Here is a 20,039-nt window from a genome sequence, read left to right on the forward strand (position 1 = left end):
TAGGTATAACTTCCTTTCCCCCTTCCCTGCTTCCTTCCAGTTTTCTTATATAAATTTCACTCATTCTATGATTTAGTGGTATTGGATTGCTGTTCTAATAAGATACCCCATCTCCCTACTCTGGGAATTTTCACTGCCTCTCTCACATATCTAGAATGCCCATCAGTACCCTTTAAATCTCAGATAAAATCCCAACTTCTAAGATTTCCAAATTCCCTTTAAGTGCCTTCCTACAGGTGATAATCTCCAATTTATCTTGCACATATTTGTTTATACAGTTTTCATGTTGTCTTCATTAGACTGACCTCCTTGAGATTAGGGAGTTTCTTTTTGCATTTCTTCTTATCTTTAGTGCTTATCAATAGTGTCCAGAACAGAGAAGATATTACACGTTTATTGAATTGAAACCACACGATGTCCTAGATCAAGACTTCCCCATTACTCAGAAGGAATAAGTGCAGGGGTTCTATTAAATTAGTGACACAGGTAGACTCCTCCCATCACTGCCCCATGGAGTGAAGAGTGCTACCACAGAGCTGAGTAGAGCTGAAATTCCCTCTTGTAGACCCACAGGATTACTCTACTCAGAGTTTCCTTTCACTGTTTTAAGGAGCAGCTAAGGCCATATTTTCCCATCACTGGCCTACTGGGTGACTAAAGATAACATTTCCCCCCATTATCCCTGAGAGTAATCATGATCTGAATTTTCTATCATTGAATTGTAATGAACAAGATTGATCAATAAATCAGCATTAAGGATGAGGATTTTTAAATTTCCCAGAATAACCAAAGCCTCATATATCCAGATTTCTCTCTCCAAAACACCCATGGGCCAGTATTCCCTCATCATTTTACTACAGAATAAGCAAGGTCAAGATACTCTTAAAATGTTATTCTTGAAAGTATCCAAGATTAGCATTTTGTGTTATTCCAAAGAGACCAAAATTGAGAATCTTGTTTTAGTTATGTTTTTCACTCTTCTTCCTATCTGTAGAGGGAATAACCATAGTCCGAGGATTCTAAACCTAATGATTCCCACTTAGTTTCCAGAAGGCAATTCCTTAGCTATATTTAAAATTTGTATGTGTGGTAGTCTCTTTCGGTAGTTGTGGGGTGTATATTTAGAGGTGGAGAAAAGGGTGTTGACTTCGGATTTCCTTTTGTTCTGTGGCACCTAAAGCTCTATATGAATGGGTCTCATTACTTTGCATAGCCGGATTTCCTCCCTCCCCAGAAAGTAGACTGAAAGTAAGTACATGGGAAATATTTCCAGGAAATTCCCAGCAAGATCTACATCCTGATTCCCACCCGAGGTTGACCTTACTGAAGCTGGTTTTGGGATTCCCCATTAACACACCCATTTATATGGATTAATCCACATGTGTGCTGGGGAGCAGTGGAATAGTTCTCCCCAGCTTTGCATGCATTTTCTTCATCCCAATCCTGCAAAGTTTTTAATGTCTTGGGGGTCTAACAATACTCCTCACAGATGAAGTGTTTTAAGTGCAGGGAGAAGAGGAAAGTCAGAGTACAAAGAATAAGCTTGGATATAGGATAATTGTAATGTCCTCTGAAGCTTTTGGCTTAGGTGGGAAGCCAAAGGGAGCCCTATCTAGAGTAAGGCCTTCCAGAGAGACTAGTCTCATCTTAGAGCCCAGGGAAAGAAATGGACAAAACAGCACTTACACTACATAAAATGTGTAAGAACCATCTATTGTATAAAGAGAAGCCTATTAGTCTGTGTTTTTCTCCCTTCTTGCTCAGGACAGAACAGAAAGACTACAGGGACAATGGCCTCCCCGCCTCATATGCACATTTATCTCTTGCTCTGTTCCTATATCCAAAGTGCATTTTAGTCTGAGGTTCTCTCATAACAAGAGAAGACAGGAACCCTAAAGTTCCAGGGAAGCTAGAGAAAGGAAAGAGATACAGGTTGTTTGCCCTCCCATATTACTGAGCTGGAATAGTCCAACAAAGAGTGCAATCTTCTGGGTTATGTTGCTCTGAACTGAACCCTTGGAGCCCTTATGCAGTAGATCCTGGGGGACGACTCTTTTCCAGGTCTTGTCGAAGGCCCAAAAGTAACTGATTGAGAAGTGTGCGATTGTTGTCCCGACGTGGCACCACTAGTGGAGGGAGGGGGTTCCCCTTGAATTCAATAACTGCCATCTTGGCCCGGTCCATCTTTTCACGGTTTGGAATCTGAAACATCCTTGTATAGTTTCCAGTTTCGTTGCTGAAGCGAGGGGCCAGTGTCTGGAACAGTTTTGGAATCAGGTCCTTTTCCTGTGAGATGGCAGTAAGGGAAAGAGAGGCAGAAAACAGTTTGAGTCACAAGAATAAATCATGAATCCCTATGCCTGAGTGACAAGAGCCTCTTCATCCAATAAAAGGGTACAAGTAAACTCTTCAGTATCTATCTTCTTTTTTTCTTTCTCTCACATACACAAAACCACACAGAGGAATAATATTGGACAGTTTAGAGGGAACAGTAGACTTCAACTTAAAAGGGTTATTTTTACAGATAAGGAAACAGGCCCAGAGGCAAAGTAACTTGCTTACATCCAAAAGCTAAGCAGCAGAGTGAAGAGTTATGTTTCTAGAGCCTAGTCTCCTATATGTTTGACTAGGGAACTGAATATTTGTTGAATTTAACACAACAGGCTTTTAAACTGCTTGCTTAACATTAATAATGTGTAGTATGTAGTATGTTTTCCTTATCTTACACTATGGACTAGGAAATTGGGCTCAGAGAACTGAATCACACAGTTACCCAATATCTGAGCTAGGTTTTCAATCTGATTTGTCATTCTAAGATCCATTTTCCACCATATCACAGTCCTTCTCAATGATTTTAATCATCACTTTCAGATAGCCCAGGGAATACAAGGAGAAATATCATGTTTACCAAAAAAGAAATAATGATGACATTTAAATAGGGTTTCAAGGTTTGCGAAATTCTCTTACATTGAATGACCCAACAACTCAAAGGGGTAGGAATCATATATATATTATTATCTCTGTCTTAGAACTGAAGCTCAAGTAGTGTTAAATGTCTAGCCAATGTTCAGTGTCAGAAGTGTGATTTGAACTAGGTTTCTAAGCTCATCATTAAACATTATTCTGCCTCTCTAGAGGTAGATAATTAGATTTAAGTAAAGACTTCCTGACAATTTAATTTCTGCTGGAGAGCCTTATACAAAGGCAGCTGAAGATGATTATCACATCAGGACTTCACAAGCATCATATCTTGAGAAATGGTGTGAAGCCATGAAAAAGACTCAATATGGAATCACTTGTAAATCAAACAGAAACAGGAAGTTTTTCATAGCAAAACAGCAAATGATTTAGCCAAAAAAGGTATGAGCAAGGAGAACAGTGGATTGAAAATCATGCTTCCAGCAAATACAGAATATCAAGATAGTTTGCTCAGATTGTAGGAGCAACTAAGTTTGTGTTTCTGACACATCTAAGAATAATATGCATGAACAAAGTGCAGGTTAAGTTCCCCTTAGAAATGATTTAAAAAAGTGGAGATAGGTCTTTATACTCTTCAGGCTATGAGACAGAAGATCATGTTCTTGGAATAAGTGGCAGAAATAAAAAATAGCCTGATAAAGGGAGAACCCGATTATTCACCTGAATAGCAGAATAACGTGATAGAGAAAAGACAGCTTACCAAATATCTGGAATTAAGTAAAAAGTACAAGCCTAATGCCTGTATATGAGGTAGCTAGCTTTTCTAAGGGTAGTTCAGGTTTTTGAGATTCAAGGAATGATGTAGATCCATAGGTACCAACCACCAATAATTGTCAGAGAAATAAGGTCTGAATAATAGGAATGATTCCCTGCTCACAATCTAGCAATCCAATATAAAATCATGGAGAAACTTGTTGTTTTGGGGTATATCTTATTTTATGCATTATAGTATTCAGATTTTGATTTTGACTGGAGACCTGTGGTTTTTAAGCTGTCTGGACACTCTTTCTTCAAGATCAGAGGCTTTGGTTTACAAACAATTCATGTGTTCCTTTAACTTCTTGCTTCTTTTCTACCAGATTTTCCTCCACTTCAGTAACTCTTACACTATAAACTTGTTAGTTTCTTATTTCTTTAAAGATTCTCCTCTGTGGATTCAACTTTTTCTAAATTATTTGTTTTAAATTCTAAACTGTGTAATATAGTGAAAATTAAGGTCTACATCTTAACCCATGTTCATTCCCAATTTGTTCTTTTCTGACATTAATCTCCTTTTTGAATCACTCTGGAGTTTCTTATTGTTAGATGGTCTCTTGAGAAAGTCCATAGGTTTCTATATTTCATCAGGCATTATTCATTTTCCATTGTCCTGTGATTTTTGTTGAGGGCTTTGTATTCTCACAGAGAATTCACTACCTCTTCCTCCTTTTTTTGGTTGATTTTTCTGTTTGTGTTCTGAAATTTTATTAAGGATTTTTCTCTTTAAATCTTTGGTGTCAATTCTGATAGACTTGAGAAAGAAAATGCCAGAAAGGAATAGTGGGGCAGCTAAATGGCACAGTGGATAGAGCACTGGTCCTGGAGTCAGGAAGATTTGAGTTCAAATCCAGCCTCAGACATTTTACACTTACTAGGCAAGTCATTTAACCCCAAATAAGTAAATAAAGTGTTAAAAACTATTTTTACATGTAATTGGAATAAATCAAATACTAAACAAGTGAAAAAAAAATGTGGGGTCAAACTTTTAAAAAAAATCCATCATTTACTTTTTGGAGACTTCCTCTTTGGTTCCTTACATGGGGGTTGGAGGAGAAGAGAAGAGCAATAGGCATACCCTAACCAGAGTATCATCATCTTGGGGAACAGAACTGGCCTCAGATGAATTCCAATCCACTATTCTTCAAGCCCAGAGTTGCTGCTTATGTTGTCATCTGCTCCATTTCCTTTCTCCTTGAGTGGGCTAAATCAGTATCTGGCACTGGGAAAAATCAATGTCTGCAGAATGCCAAAGGATGATGTCACAGCAGGATCCTAAGTTAAGAGGAATCCCTAGATGGGATCTTGCAGAAATTTGCACATAAACTTCTAGCCTTGCCTCTGGTTTGTAGAGGTTTGTGAGAGGGGTGCAAAGTAAACAATTTAAGGTCTAGAGTTCTCTGATGTTAATCATATTATCAGTGTTTTGTCTTTCTTTAGTGGATTTAGCTATACTTAATTTACATATTTTTTTGGAAGTGGTTTGGATAAAGCAATTAATTTATCATTGTATTAGTCATGTGATCCTCCCTCTTGAGAACTGTCAAGACTGATAATAACCCCTCTGGGTAATTCACATAGGGACAAATGATTCTACTAGAAAGGATTATAGAAAATATGGGTGATGTTTTTCTTTTTTCCTTCTAATCACTATTGCTGATTGAAGGCCCGGACTACAGAAAAGAAAGGTAGTTATGGGACATGATCAGCTGGTTAAATAGATGGCGTTTGAGAATGGATTTGACTTTTTAGACCATGGTTTGAAGGAATGGTGGCCAAGGATGGAATGTCCATCCCAAAAGCTTGTAAAAAATATTTGTGGCAAGGGTTAGCAAAACTGATTAAAAAGGCTTTCAAGTGGAGAAGGAAAGGGAGGGAGAAAATAACCTCTCTGACAACAGAGAAGCAGATGCAGCAAAGGTTATAAATGTAGACTAGTAATTCATAAGAAAAATATCTAAGCGATCTAAAGGGGAAAAAAAATCACATCGTCATATGTCTATATACAAACGCAATATGTGCAATAAAGAAAATAAACTAGAGTGCCTAAGAGGAACATTTTTACCTCTTAAGTATCACTGACATTGTTTTAGGATTGGATTGGAATAGTTATATTTTTACTAATTCAAAGGAAAGAGAGAAAAAAAGGACAATGGAGCAATATTCTAAAAAAAAGATGAAGAAATAAAGAACATGAAGGAATTCAAGAATCAGAGTGGGAAAGAGTAAGGTGGATTGTTTTCGGTGAGAATCAATGGAGGAAGAAACAAAAGTGATACTGTCAAAGGAATAAATTACAAGTTACCTGAACAAATAGTGGAAATAGATGGAATCTGGGAAAAAAGATAACAATGGTAGATAATGGTATATGCTAGAATAGTAATGTAGCATTTCGATTATTTACAAATTTGCTATAGCTTTCTCTATCAAAAGAAAAGTATCTAATAAATTCTTGAGTTAGGTTAATAATAATTTTATTCTTTAAAAGGCTGAGGAATAAGGGAAATTGATTATTCATGACTTGATTCTGATCAATAAGGAGTAAGCTACTGAAGCAGAACTGATGCAATGGGGAAGGGGTAGAAAAGTGATCACTCACATAGAATTGATGATATAGGAAGGAAAGGAATCTACGTCTGTTAAATCTGTAGATGATGCAATGCTAGAATAGTTAAAAATGCTGGTTAACAGAGTAAAGATATAAAAACATCTCATTAGACTACAATTATGGGCCGGATTTATTTAAAAACTTAACAGCAATAAAAGTAAAATCTTTTCAGTTTAAAAAAATCATCTTCACAACTATACAACAGCATGGCTAGATTAACATTTTGTGTGAAAAAATAATAGGAGTTTTAGTGGACTGAAAGATCAATAAGAGTTAAATGTGCCATCAAAAGTTTGAAAAAAATTAATGTTATTATAGGTTACATTATAAGGGGCAAACTGAACTACTGAAAATACTGCTGGATCCTGCCCAGAGTCAAACTGTTTTTGTTATGCATAGTTCTGGGTGCTATATCACAGAACATTGAGATGCTTAAATCCATACAAAGGAGAGCAATAAGAATGAAAGGATTCTAGAACATATTCTGAATATGAAAAAGAGAACTGATGAAGGATGTATAAGAAACTCCCAAACTCACACAACTAGATCAAAATATCTATCCACTGAACATTTAGATTCTAGAAAAGTCTCAGAAGGCACATGATAATGCTCTTTAAATCTGTCATATGGAAGTGCCATTAAACTTGTTCTAGTTGGATCCAAAGAGAATAAGGAGTAACAGCAGAAAGTTGCAGAGAAACAACCTCAGACTTCCTGAAAATCAAAAGGTATACAACTTTTCCTAGATGTCACAGAAAGGATTTTTATTTAGTACAGATCAGATAGTCCCTTCCCTCCCTCCCCCCCCATTCATTGCTTAAGTTACCAATTTTGCATTTTTAACCATCTTTAGGTAATTGCTCTTTGTTTTTACTATCTACTGTTTATATGACCATGGCGGGGAAAAATCTCTCAGGATCTCAGTTTTCTCACTTGTAAAAGGAGGAGGTTGTACTACATGAAAGTGTCTATATAAGTCTCTAAAGTCCCTCTCAGCTCTATCGGTATCACAGCATTAACTGCCTATTGAACATTTTGAAATACATGTGCTGAAGGCACCTTAAACTTAACATGTTTAAAACATAACTTATCCTTCCTCTCCTAAACACACCCCTTTATTTCTGTGACAGGTATTTATTAGTTACCTCAGCCGGCAAGCCTGAGTCATCTTAATTCCTCACTTTCCCTTATATTATAAATCCAATCAGTGTGCCAAGTTCTCACATAAGTCTTTTTACTCACACGGTCATAATCCATTCTCACTTGGACTACTTTAATAACCTCCTAACTGGTCACCTTGCTTCATCTTATGGTGAAAGTAGTCTTCCCAAAGGGGATGAACATGTTTCTTCTCTAGAGAACAGTAAAGTAAGGAAACTAGGGCATGGTTGCTTGTTTTGTCAAGGGAGAAAACAATTCCATCTTCTATATCCAGGATGAAGAGGGATAGTATGAGAAAAAACAAAATTTGAAATGTGTAATCAATCAGTCAACAAGTATTAAGTATTTTCCAGGCACTATGCTAGGTACGGAGGACAAAGAAATAAAAATTAGATTGTCCTTCCCTTCAAGGAGGTTACAAAGTATCAAGAAAGTAAGTGTATGTATGTGTGTGTATGTGTATACACACACATACACTCTCACACAAAATAAACACAAGGTCATTGAAGAGGAAGGCATGAGCATCTGGAAATATGAGAAGACTTTGTGTAAAGTGCTCTAAAGACACTGAAGTGTGAAATACAGCACCCTGTGTATAAGAAAACCTATTTAGCTGAGCTATACATGTAAGGGGCATCATGTGGTTAATAAAATCTAGAATGTAACCGAAAACAGGGAGTTTGCATTTCATTCTAGAGAGAATAAAGAGGTATTGAGTAGAGAAGACTTTTGATGGTATATTTAATTCTTATTGATCTTTCAGTCCACTAAAACTCCTATTATTTTTCCACACAAAATGTTTATTGTATAGTTGTGAAGATGATTCTTTTAAACTGAAAAGATTTTATTTTTCTTGCTGTTAAATTCTACCATGGGCCATTTGGATATTTATAACATTCATGGGTCATGCAAAATTACCACCTAGTTTTCAGATGATCACCATCTGAGGTTGCATTAGCAAATGCTTTTGCAGGCCTTATATGGCCTGTGCTACAGGCACAAAACTGCAGAGTATAGAAGCAAAATTTTAGTATTTCAAACTGAGGGTAAATTAAAATTTAAGAAAGAGTTAGTAGTTGAATTGATTAGTTCTCTAGTTTTAGTTACTGGTTATTGATCATGATTAACTGCCTAGATGACCCTCTAGAATCAAATGGGTAGTATCAAAAGACACTAACAATTTTTGTTACAGGATGATATATAATCGAACTTATCCTCATATTTTACTATTATTTGAATCTTTGTAATGATGTGTAAAAATATTAAGTATGCTTAAAACATTTTAATACTCAAAACTTTATTAAGTATACTTAACTCATCCTGGAATTCTTAAAACTGTATGTTGTGGACACTCATGAACTTATATCACAACTTTCACCTTTTTCCCTGTTCTGTCTGAAAACATCTGTTGATCTGCAACTTTAAGGCAAGTTTTGTAGTCTGAAGGAATAGCTTAGAAGTCTACAGAAACTACTTGAAAGTTTACTTAAAACCCAGAATCTGTGGGTCAAATGAGGACACTTGATTGATAGAAATCGTCTAAGCAAATATATTCCAAACAGTTTCTAATTGATCATGCTTCTAAATTCTGATTGATCCAGTTTATTGACAGTCGATCTTGAAGTCCTTACGATCATTCTCCAAAGAATATAAAATAAATAATATTCAGGTAGAGTCTCCATGACTGTACAGTACAGATAAAAAAAAATTTGATTAATAGATTTCATGCCACACAGTGAGATAAGAGCTTACAGTAAAATGCTGAAAAGTGTTGTTATTATGTCTTTCTTGTTCCAAATTTTAATAACCTTGAATAAGGGAAACAAAAAGCAGTTTGAAAATTTGTGGAAACAAAGTTGGGAAGAACAGCTAACATGCAGGGAGACGGAATGGGAATCCAAAGAAAGTTTCCAAAAGATGCTATGTGGATAACTTTAAAAAAAAAAAATCTAAAAATAAAATACAGATAATAGAAAAATTTCACTTAAGATTAAACTATTAGTAACATAAGTAGAGTGTGGTGAGACCTGAGTTAGTAGCACATGGGAAAAGACTAAAGAGATTTTGGGTGACAGTAAGTGAAGTCAAAGTAAATTTTACAGAGCTTCCCCAAAGCCCACAGAACATCCTTGGCCGCGCGCGCGCATGCGCACATGCGCACTCACCGTAAGCCAGAAGTCTGCCATCCGCATCGCCTTCTCGTTGGTGTCTCCCAGCTTCCCATAGTCAATGAGCTGGAGAAAAAGGGCGGAGTCATCGGCAGGGAGCCCGGACGGAGGCAGAAAGCACCTCCCCGGCTTCCAGGTTCCTCCTCCCGCCACGTGTACCCTCTTGCCCCTGGCTCCGCCCCCAGAACGCGTTCCATCCTCTCCCGGAAATTCCACCCCCTCCCCTCAGTCCGGTCAGTTCTTTGCCCTCACCCGCTCAGCGTAGCCGCGCATCTCGTCCACGCGCGCCCAGGGAGCCTCGATACGCTCATGGCGCACAAGCCCCGTCAGCAGGTTGCGCAGCAGGTGGATCCGGGATTCAGGGCCCAGGCCCAGGCGGCGAAACACCCGCCCGTGCGAAATGGCAGCAACAACAGTGAGCCGCATGGTAGCCAGTCACCCCTTCGCCACCCGGAACCGGAACTGCGCCACGAATTAGAATGGGCACACAGGCGGTGGCCCGTCAAACTGAATGTAACTGCGCATGGGTGATGGCGGCGTCGGCGTGGTGTACGTGTACGCGCATGAGCGTTTGCGTCCGCTTTGGTGGCAGTGGTTTGTGGAGGGTCGGACCGCACCTATTTACAGAGTAGATTGGCCATGCGAGACGTACGCACTGCGTGCTCCACGGGGCGGGGACAAGAGTGGTTCTCTTTTAGATATAGCCTTCAGGATATAATGGATAGAGGGCATGGCGCCACCTGGCGTCTTAAAGGGGAGATTAGGGAACGCAATTGTTTGACAAATTTCTGGAGATACATCGTTCGTCCAATAATAACCGAGCGTCTCAAAGCTATCTGGGTATTGTAGTTCGGGGCTGGGGGCGGAGATTGCACATGCGTCAGTTGCGCAATGTCTTTCTGATTGGTGGGCAGAGTTCCAACCACGGGGCTTATAGATGTGTGCATGTGTATTAATCATTCAGCCAACATTTGTTTAGTGCCTTCTCTTAGCCAGCTACTCTGCTAAGTCCTGGGACTACAAAAGAAGGAAAAACGTTTCCAGCTCTCCAGATCATACCGGGGGAGACGGAGAAAACGGATTAACTAAACAAGATCTAGATAGGATAAATCGGGAGCCATTTTGGAAGGCGCTAAGATTTAGGAGAACTGGAAAAGGGTTTTGGCAGAAAGATTCGTGCATATGTGGGTTATTGTGTGTCTAGCAGTGGTCCTCAAAACTTTTTAAATAGGGAGCCAAATCACTGTCCCTCAGACTGTGGGAGGGCCCGACTATAGTCTGCGCCCCTCAGCCCATTTGCCATAACCCGAGGACGCGTAAGGATCTGGTCCCCGCAGTCCGGAAGTTTGAGAACCCCTGCCCTAGACTATATATGTGTTTGTCTGTATGTATCTACAGAAGATACATTTTAGATACAGTTTAACTTTAATCTAAGTTACTTCATCTTGGTTATAACTAATTGCAAGACTGTGGTAGTTTGCTGAATAAAAGAAACCTATAACAATGTATATTAATTAGGCTGAATTACTCAGTGGATACAAAGAAGAGCCTGGAGTTCAAATCCGGATTTAGACACTAGCTGTGTGACCCTGGGAACGTCATCTAACGTAAAGAAATGGCAAACCAATCTAGTATTACATAGCCAGTCCGGGCTCCCAAGGAGCTTACTTTCTGGAAAGGGGAAGCTAACTGAGAAGGGCTCAAATCCCAGATCACCCCCCTCACCCCCCCATTACAAAAGTCAACCCCGGACTTCAAGGAACTTTCATTCTTCTGGGAGGAGATAACCCCCACCCTTGCTTATTCCTTGATGTCTTTGTTGGTTTCAGTTTTCTTATTTAAGTTGCATTTTTCCAATTCGGTTTCATAAACTGTGGAAACCAAAATGCTTGTCTATTTCTCATAGTCCTCAGCACCTTTTTAACTTCTCCCGCTGCCCCTATCATCTACTTAGAGGGCCAGAGAGTGATGCAATAAACACCTCCTAATATCTTTCCTTATTCAGGCTCCATTTTTCTTACTGACTGGGTAGTTGCCGCTCCATTGAACATTATACCTATAGTAGCTGCCCAGACATCCCTCTCTCCTCATTCTGCTTCTTTTTGTATTGTCTTTCCCCATTATATTGTAAACTTCTTGAGAGCATGGACTGTTTTTCTTTTTATCATCTTCAGCTCTTAGTGTACTTGGCACAGAGTAGCTTGCTTAATAAATGCTATTGAGTTGAAATCAGTTGAATCAGTCAAAAGTAATAGGTGCTTAAGAAATTTTCATACAAATATGTAAACAAATCTCAGTGCTTAGCACACAGTACTGTGTGGGATGCAAAGATCCTAACTCAAATTGACTGCTCAAATACATGGTACAAAACAGAAAGTTTATTTCCATTCTCACGAGAAGTGGGGGCAGACCCATCACCAGAAAGTCTGGAGCAGGGAAAGCCAGTTTTACAGCAGTAAGGAACATAGTTATATAGTCAAGGTTTTACAGAAAGGCTCTAGCTGCACTTCCTTGTTTTCTTGGTGACTTCTGGCTGTGTTGAAGTGGCTTCCTGGTCACCTGGAACATAATGGTTCCTACTCAGATGGGGTTAGGACCCTTTAACATGATTGATGCTAGAGGATCATTTTAGTTCCCACATTCTGCTTAGAAGAAATGGCATGCTATAACAGAGAAGAGGTAGGTCAAGTCTTTGGAAGCTAAATGCTATTGTATCCTTGTTATGTAACTTTGTATGTTAGGGCTAAGTAAGCTGAATAAGAAATTTAAAATTTCATATTAGGATTATAAACTCACTCAAATCTAACAGGCCTGAGCTTCCAAATTATGGGAACTTGACTGTTCCAGGAACTCTGTATATTTTTGACACTAGATGCTGGGAACTAGCCATTCCTAGAGATGTTTGTGCTCCAGAGAAGAGCGGCTCCCTCCCTGGGCATAGACAATTAATAAAGAACTGTCAAGACACAGACGATATGGAACGAGTCAACTAGTGAAGCCCTCCTGTAACCCGCACCTGCACAGATGTATGTGCCAAACCCTTATATAATTTTTTGGCAAAAAGCCTTCTTTGTCTAAAGAGGGTATATAAGGTTGAGTGTCCTATACCTCCACTGAGTCTCATCCATGGAGAGGATGCTTCGCCTGGAAAAATCTTTACACAACTCAAGTTGAGAAGGCTGAAAAAGAGGGGCTCCCAGCTGTTTGATGATCTTGTGGGTTCCCTTGAGTTGGTGATGTATTCTCTTCCTCTATCTGCTATAATTGTCATATTGTTAATTGTTCTTATTTCTATATTTTTATGCAAATCTAAACTATCTATACTTTGTCTTATTTGATTAAAACTTTTTATTTTCACTTCTTAACTGAGCTTGAGAGCATCATTTATAGGAGCGAATCCGAACTTTTCTTTAAAATCACAATACATAAGCCTTTTATCAGTTGTTCAAAAACCTATGAGTACTTCATATTGATGAGGAGTAAATGATGAGGAATAAATTGTGGTCTAAACAGAGATGGGTCAGTTCCTTTTCTCTCTCTCCTTCCTTCTCCAAAATAACCAATGGCGGGTTTGGCAGCAAAGGAATTTGCTACTTAATGCTGTATGGAAACATAGTCTTTATTGATTAGAATGGAAACACCGGAGAGCCGGTGGGCAAAATGGCTGCATGGTACAAGGCCATTTGCAAGAGTAGATTTTTGAATTCTCTCTTTTAAGGATTCTCTTATTATCTTTGGGGACAGACAGAAGTCTTTTCCCAAAAAGGAATTTCCTGATGCCATTTGGTCTGTTTGAGCAGATTAGAATGGGAGCTGTAAAACCCTGGCCATCTCAGATAGCCCAAACTAGTTTGACCACATCTTGTATCAAAGGTCCAAGTCCCAAATGCAGTTGGAGATCAAACAAGGAATACCAAAGGGCTACCGCCCTCAACAATATCAGTATTGAACAGGTTGCTGGCATTGGAATCATACTTAACAGTGTGCATCTATGCATATACAGTATGTCCTGAAAGTCTCAATGAAATTTAAAGATAGAAACTTAAAAGCATAAAAAGCTATGAACAGAAAATTTTAAAAAAATTAAATAACTTAAAAATAATTATTTATTGTCTTTAAAAAATATTATCATAGTTTCCACAAGTATCCTTCTCCATTTCAATCCTGAGAGATACCCCATATTGTAAAGTTCTGATGGTCTTAATTTCTCTTCCAAACTCATTGTCCCAGTCTAGACTGTTTTTCAGACTCAATGTTGCCTTCTTTTATCCTTGAAGAGAATGGGCTTGTGAGAACTCAGGGGCTTGTGAGAAATACTTCAACCAATGAACTTGTTCCTTTTAAAGGTGTAAACTCCTTTAACTATGTAAACTCCTTTTAAATGTTTGAATTAAAGGTGTGAATTCTGAGCTAGAGAATTGTTTAGACAACCTGAGTTATCACATTGTAATCCTAACATCATAAACAAATATCATTAAAAAAAAATTTTTTTTTGGCTGAGGCATTTGGGGTTAAGTGACTTGCCCAGGGTCACACAGCTAGGAAGTATTAAGTATATGAGGACAGATTTGAACTAAGGTCCTCCTGACTTCAGGGCTGGTGCTCTATGCACTGTGCCACCTAGCTGCTCTTTACCATTTTTTTTTTTTTAAAGACAGATAACAGGAAAAAAAATCAGCATAACTGATCAATACATCAAAAAAAGTCTGAAACTATGTGTAATGGGCAGTATTTGTAGACCTACTATCTCTACAAAGGGGTGAAATGATAATGTCTTATAACTTTTTGAGGAATCATTCTTGTTCTTTATAATTTTGCAATATTATTTTTAATTTTTATTTGCAATTAAATTTGTATTTATTTGTATTTATAATACTGTAGTCATTATGTATGTTGTTTTCCTGGCTCTGCTTACCCCAATCTGCATCAGTTCATGTAGATCTTTCCATGCTTATTTATATTCATTGCATGCATAATTTTTCACAGAATAGTAACATTCTATTTATTACATTAATGTCTCATAGTTTATTTTACTATTTTTGCAGTTGTTGGGCTTCTAATTTGTTTCTATTTTTTTGTGGTCACATAAAGTTCTGTTACAAATAATTTGTGTGTTTGAGGACTTTTTTTTTAATTTTTGGTAATAATCTCCTTTTTGTATAAACTCAATATGGAAATCTCTAGGCCAAAGGGTATGGATATTTTGGCCACTTTATTTGCATAATTTCAAACTGTTTTCCAAAGTGGTTATATAAATTCACAAGTCAACTAACAATGTATGTATGTGTAGGCACATATTTTCTCCACAATCTCTCTAGCATTAACTATTCCCATTTTGGTCATCTTTGCCAATTTGCAAAATGTGAGATAAAACCTCTTTAATTTATACTTTTCTTTTGTTATCTGGTTAAAGTTAGTACACACATCAGAAACAAACAAACAAGCTATAAATTGTAGAAGTTTGGCATTCATGTGTAATTTTGTTCTATATTCAATTCAGTTACTGATGAAGCACCCACTGTGCAGTTACCCATGTTCGGACTCCAAGCAGAAAAACCCAGGAATATACTGGACAGCAGCTGTGACAGCTGACCGACCTATGCTCACCATCTATATAAATGGCATAGCATTAGAAGGACTGGTGGACACAGGTGCAGATCGCACAGTCATTAGAGGTGCCAACTGGCCCAGTCACTGGCCAAAGACTAAGGCAGACACCTACATGTCTGGGGTAGGAGGATCAATAGCAGCTGAAGTTAGTGCTACCCCTTTAAGATGGGTATTTGAAGGTGAAACAGGAGTTTTTACTCCTTTTATAGTTGAAAAAATCCCCATCAATCTGTGGGGAAGAGACATTTTACAACAATTAGGGTTAAAAATGAGTACTTCGGTTTTTTAGGCAGGGCTGCTGTTGAAGGCCTGCCAACACTTTCACCTGTTCCTATCCAGTGGAAAACTGATACACCAGTGTGGATAGAACAGTGGCCCTTAGATAACAATAAAATTCAGGCCTTACTAGATATAGTACAGGAACAACTTGATCAAGGACACTTACAACCTTCTCTAAGTCCTTGGAATTCCCCAGTATTTGTTGTAAAAAAGAAATCTGGAAAATGGAGGATGTTGACTGATTTAAGAAAGGTAAATGAACAGATGGAAACTATGGGAACTCTTCAACCTGGACTTCCATCTCCTACTCAGTTGCCTAGAGAATGGCCTCTGTGGGTTATAGACATTAAGGATTGTTTCTATTCTATCCCTCTAGATAAGGAGGATATGAAAAGATTTGCCTTTTCAGTGCCCAGCGTTAACTTAGCTGAGCCTTATAAAAGATATGAATGGACAGTTTTGCCACAGGGAATGAAAAACAGCCCTACCATGTGTCAAATGTATGTTGCTGCTGCTCTTAGTCCAGTAAGAAAAGCATTTCCAAAAGTAATGTTATTACATTACATGGATGATATATTGGGATGTGCACCTGAGGAACAAATGTTAGAAGCATGTCTACAAAAAACCATAGAAACACTAAGGAATTATAAATTGCACATAGCTCCAGAAAAGATTCAAAGACATGCTCCTTTTCAATATTTAGGATATGAAGTATATCCTAAGGTGCTTACAGTACAAAAACTCTCCTTAAGAACAGAGAAGCTAAACACCTTAAATGACTTCCAGAAATTGATAGGAGATATCCAATGGATGCGTCCCGTGCTAGGCTTGACTACCTGTCAATTGCAACCATTATATGACATTTTAAGGGGAGACAGTGCTTTAAATTCACCACGCCAGCTTACAAAAGAAGCTCAAGAGGCTTTGAGACAAGTTGAACTGGCTTTATCCAATGTGGTTGAAAGAGTCACTCAAAAACCCTTGGAAATATCAGTTTTTGCTACACAAGAGGCCCCCACAGCAGTCCTTCATCAAGGAGACAGTGTGATAGAGTGGGTGAACCTCCCAGCACAACCAGAACAAAGCCTTATTCCTTACCCAGTGCTTGTGGCTAGAATTTTATTAAAGGCCATTAAACGAGCAGTACAATTATCTGGGACAAGACCTGACAAGATATATACCTTTTATACTAATGCACAAGTTAATGTGTGCTGCGAAACCATCCCAGAGTGGCAAATTTTATTAGCCATGGCTCCAAATTTTGCACACGGGTCTCCATTAAAGATAACCAGACTGCTACATAATTGGCAATGGATTCTTGAAGAAAAGGTTTCTAAAGTTCCTCTTAAAGGACCAACTATCTTTACAGATGCATCCAAACATAATATTTGCGCTGTGTATTCTCGTGACTTAACTATAAAGAGAGTAATCAGAACTCCTTTTCAGTCCACTCAGCAGAATGAATTGTATGCAATCATTCTAGCTCTTGCTTATTATCCGGGAGACATAAATATAATATCTGATTCAGCCTATTCAGTAGGTGTGGTACAAAGAATTGCCACAGCCCAAATAAAATTTGTAGCCTCCAATATATATCAGCTCTTTAAAGAGCTTCAAGAGCAAGTGAGAAAGCATCCAGGTAAGATTTATATTTTGCATATCCATTCCCATAGTGGACTTCCAGGTCCTATTTTTGATGGTAATTCAAAGGCAGATAGCCTTCTAACCATGCTGGCCAGTACTCCTTTATTTCAAGAAGCACAAGAGTCTCATTCTAAATATCATCAGGCTGCCCGAGCTTTACGTTTGCAGTTTGGAATAACAAGAGAAGAAGCTAGGAGCATAGTAAAAGCCTGTACAGCTTGCCTTCCTTTCCATGCTCCTACACTCCCTCCAGGGAAGAACCCTCGTGGTTTGAGACCTAATGAAATTTGGCAAATGGATGTGACCCATTATAAATCTTTTGGTCGTCTATCTTTTATCCATGTCGTGGTAGACACCTTTTCAGGATTCACATTTGCAATACCAGCAGCAAAAGAGACAGCCCGAGTGGTCACTGAATTCCTTATACAAGCATTTGCAATTATGGGCGTGCCACAAGCAATAAAAACAGACAATGGACCTGCATATACATCTAAACATTTTACACACTTTTGTGCACAGTATAAGATTTTACACCCCACGGGCATACCCTTTAATCCTCAAGGGCAGGCAATAGTAGAGAGAAGAAACAGAGATATTAAGACACTCCTCCAAAAACAAAAGAAAGGGGGAGCCACGGGTAACCCTAGAGAACTTCTAAATTTAGTTCTCTATACCATTAATTTTTTAATTTTTGACAAAGATGCACTGGCTCCAGCAGACAGGTTTTATAACTCACCGGAAGGGCAGTGTCCAGTGCGAGCAGCTCCACTGTCTTTAGATAATCGCCAAGTGATGTGGAGAGACCCAGAAAGTGGTGAATGGAAGGGACCAGATAGGTTAACTGCTTGGGGGAGAGGGTTTGCTTGTATCTCTACAGATGGAGAAGGAATCAGATGGGTGCCAACGAGCCGTATTCGCCTTGTCCATCGGAGAGAGACAGAGCAGACCCTTGAAACGAAGGAGAAGGCCCAAGAAACATCGGGTGGTTCCGTTGCTGACTGTGCCCACCACTGAAAGAACCTGGCAGTTATGGCGTTTGACCCATGGACATCAAAAACTGTAGGACTTGAAAGTCCTCAGGAATCATTGGATTCTCTGAGACATCATAAGACTATTGTAGGACTGAAAGTCCTCAGGAATCATTGGATTCTCTGAGGCATCATAAGACTATTGTAGGACTGAAAGTCCTCAGGAATCATTGGATTCTCTGAGGCATCATAAGACTGTTGTAGGACTGAAAGTCCTCAGGAATCATTGGATTCTCTGAGGCATCATAAGACTGTTGTAGGACTGAAAGTCCTCAGGAATCATTGGATTCTCTGAGGCATCATAAGACTGTTGCTGGACTTCAAAAACTTGTGGGGATCATTGGATTCCCTAACAGTGAAGCAATGGACAATAGATTGGTTTTGGACTATTTCTTGGTTGCTGAAGAAGGGGTATGTGTGTCTGGTGTCTACATACCCTCCTTCTAGGACTTCTGGAAATCTCTTACAATACCATGTTGATTTATATTGTTTGTTATATCACTATTTGCATGTACAATTCCTGTTTGTTACACCACATCGAGTCTGCACTGATTGTGGGGAGAGTCAACCTTAAACAAGTTAATAGGGAACCGTCCAATTGGCAATTAGTCTCACGTGCTTCATCATCCAAGTGCATTGCTCAGTTCTAGCCCTTTACAAATAGTAACATTCTATTTATTACATTAATGTCTCATAGTTTATTTTACTATTTTTGCAGTTGTTGGGCTTCTAATTTGTTTTTATTTTTTTGTGGTCACATAAAGTTCTGTTACAAATAATTTGTGTGTTTGAGGACTTTTTTTTAAATTTTTGGTAATAATCTCCTTTTTGTATAAACTCAATATGGAAATCTCTAGGCCAAAGGGTATGGATATTTTGGCCACTTTATTTGCATAATTTCAAACTGTTTTCCAAAGTGGTTATATAAATTCACAAGTCAACTAACAATGTATGTATGTGTAGGCACATATTTTCTCCACAATCTCTCTAGCATTAACTATTCCCATTTTGGTCATCTTTGCCAATTTGCAAAATGTGAGATAAAACCTCTTTAATTTATACTTTTCTTTTGTTATCTGGTTAAAGTTAGTACACACATCAGAAACAAACAAACAAGCTATAAATTGTAGAAGTTTGGCATTCATGTGTAATTTTGTTCTATATTCAATTCAGTTACTGATGAAGCACCCACTGTGCAGTTTGTGTGCACATGCACATACCCAAAATTACAAAGCCAAATAGGGAAAACAGTTCCTGTCCCAAGAAGCTTGCATTGTTATGTTTGTTTATATGAATGGCTGTTTTTGTTTCTTTTTGCAAAACTTATTCTATCTCAGAAAGAGAAATCCCATTTAGAATCACTACAGATAATATAAAATGTTTGGGAGTCTACCTGCCAAGAGAAAGCTAGGAAATATATGAACACCAAGATGAAACACTTTTCACACAAAGTTAGATCTGAAAATTGGAAGAACATTAAGTGCTCATGGGTAGGCTGAGCTAATATAATAAATATATTAAATATAATAAAAATAAAAATACTATAATAAAAAAATTCTTCCTAAATCTACTTATTCAGTAGCATACCAAGCAAACTGCCAAGACATTGTTTTATGGAGCTAGAAAAAATTAAGACAAAATTCATCTTGAAGAACAAAACATTAAGAATTTCAAAAGGAATTAATGAAAAAAAAAATTCAAAGGAAGGTGGCCTAACTGTATTAGACCTAAAACTATATTATAAAGTAGTAGTCATCAAAACCATTTGGTACTTGGAAATTGAATAGTGGATCAGTGAATAGGTTA

At 38.1% G+C, this 20,039-nt stretch overlaps 1 protein-coding gene across 1 annotated transcript; it reads right to left on the reverse strand.

The window, feature by feature from the left end:
* Positions 1-378: 378 nt before the first annotated feature.
* Positions 379-10,189, reverse strand: MRPL17 (mitochondrial ribosomal protein L17). The gene is made up of 3 exons (XM_074305053.1): positions 9,925-10,189; positions 9,670-9,738; positions 379-2,286 (listed from the first exon to the last, which is right to left on the reverse strand). The coding sequence occupies exons 1-3, from the start codon at positions 10,096-10,098 to the stop codon at positions 2,026-2,028; spliced, it is 504 nt and encodes a 167-aa protein (XP_074161154.1). The 5' UTR covers positions 10,099-10,189; the 3' UTR covers positions 379-2,025.
* Positions 10,190-20,039: the final 9,850 nt, after the last annotated feature.

The sequence above is a fragment of the Sminthopsis crassicaudata genome, chromosome 3 (genome assembly GCF_048593235.1).
Source record: "Sminthopsis crassicaudata isolate SCR6 chromosome 3, ASM4859323v1, whole genome shotgun sequence".
Taxonomy (NCBI): Eukaryota; Metazoa; Chordata; class Mammalia; order Dasyuromorphia; family Dasyuridae; genus Sminthopsis; species Sminthopsis crassicaudata.

Excerpts from the sequence above, each read along its gene's own strand:
- MRPL17 (XM_074305053.1), bottom strand. The coding sequence starts at position 10,098 with ATGCGGCTCACTGTTGTTGCTGCCATTTCGCACGGGCGGGTGTTTCGC. Across the intron at positions 9,739-9,924 it reads TGCGCGGCTACGCTGAGCGG|CTCATTGACTATGGGAAGCT; the intron begins GTGAGGGCAAAG and ends CTTTTTCTCCAG. Across the intron at positions 2,287-9,669 it reads TGGCAGACTTCTGGCTTACG|GAAAAGGACCTGATTCCAAA; the intron begins GTGAGTGCGCAT and ends GCCATCTCACAG.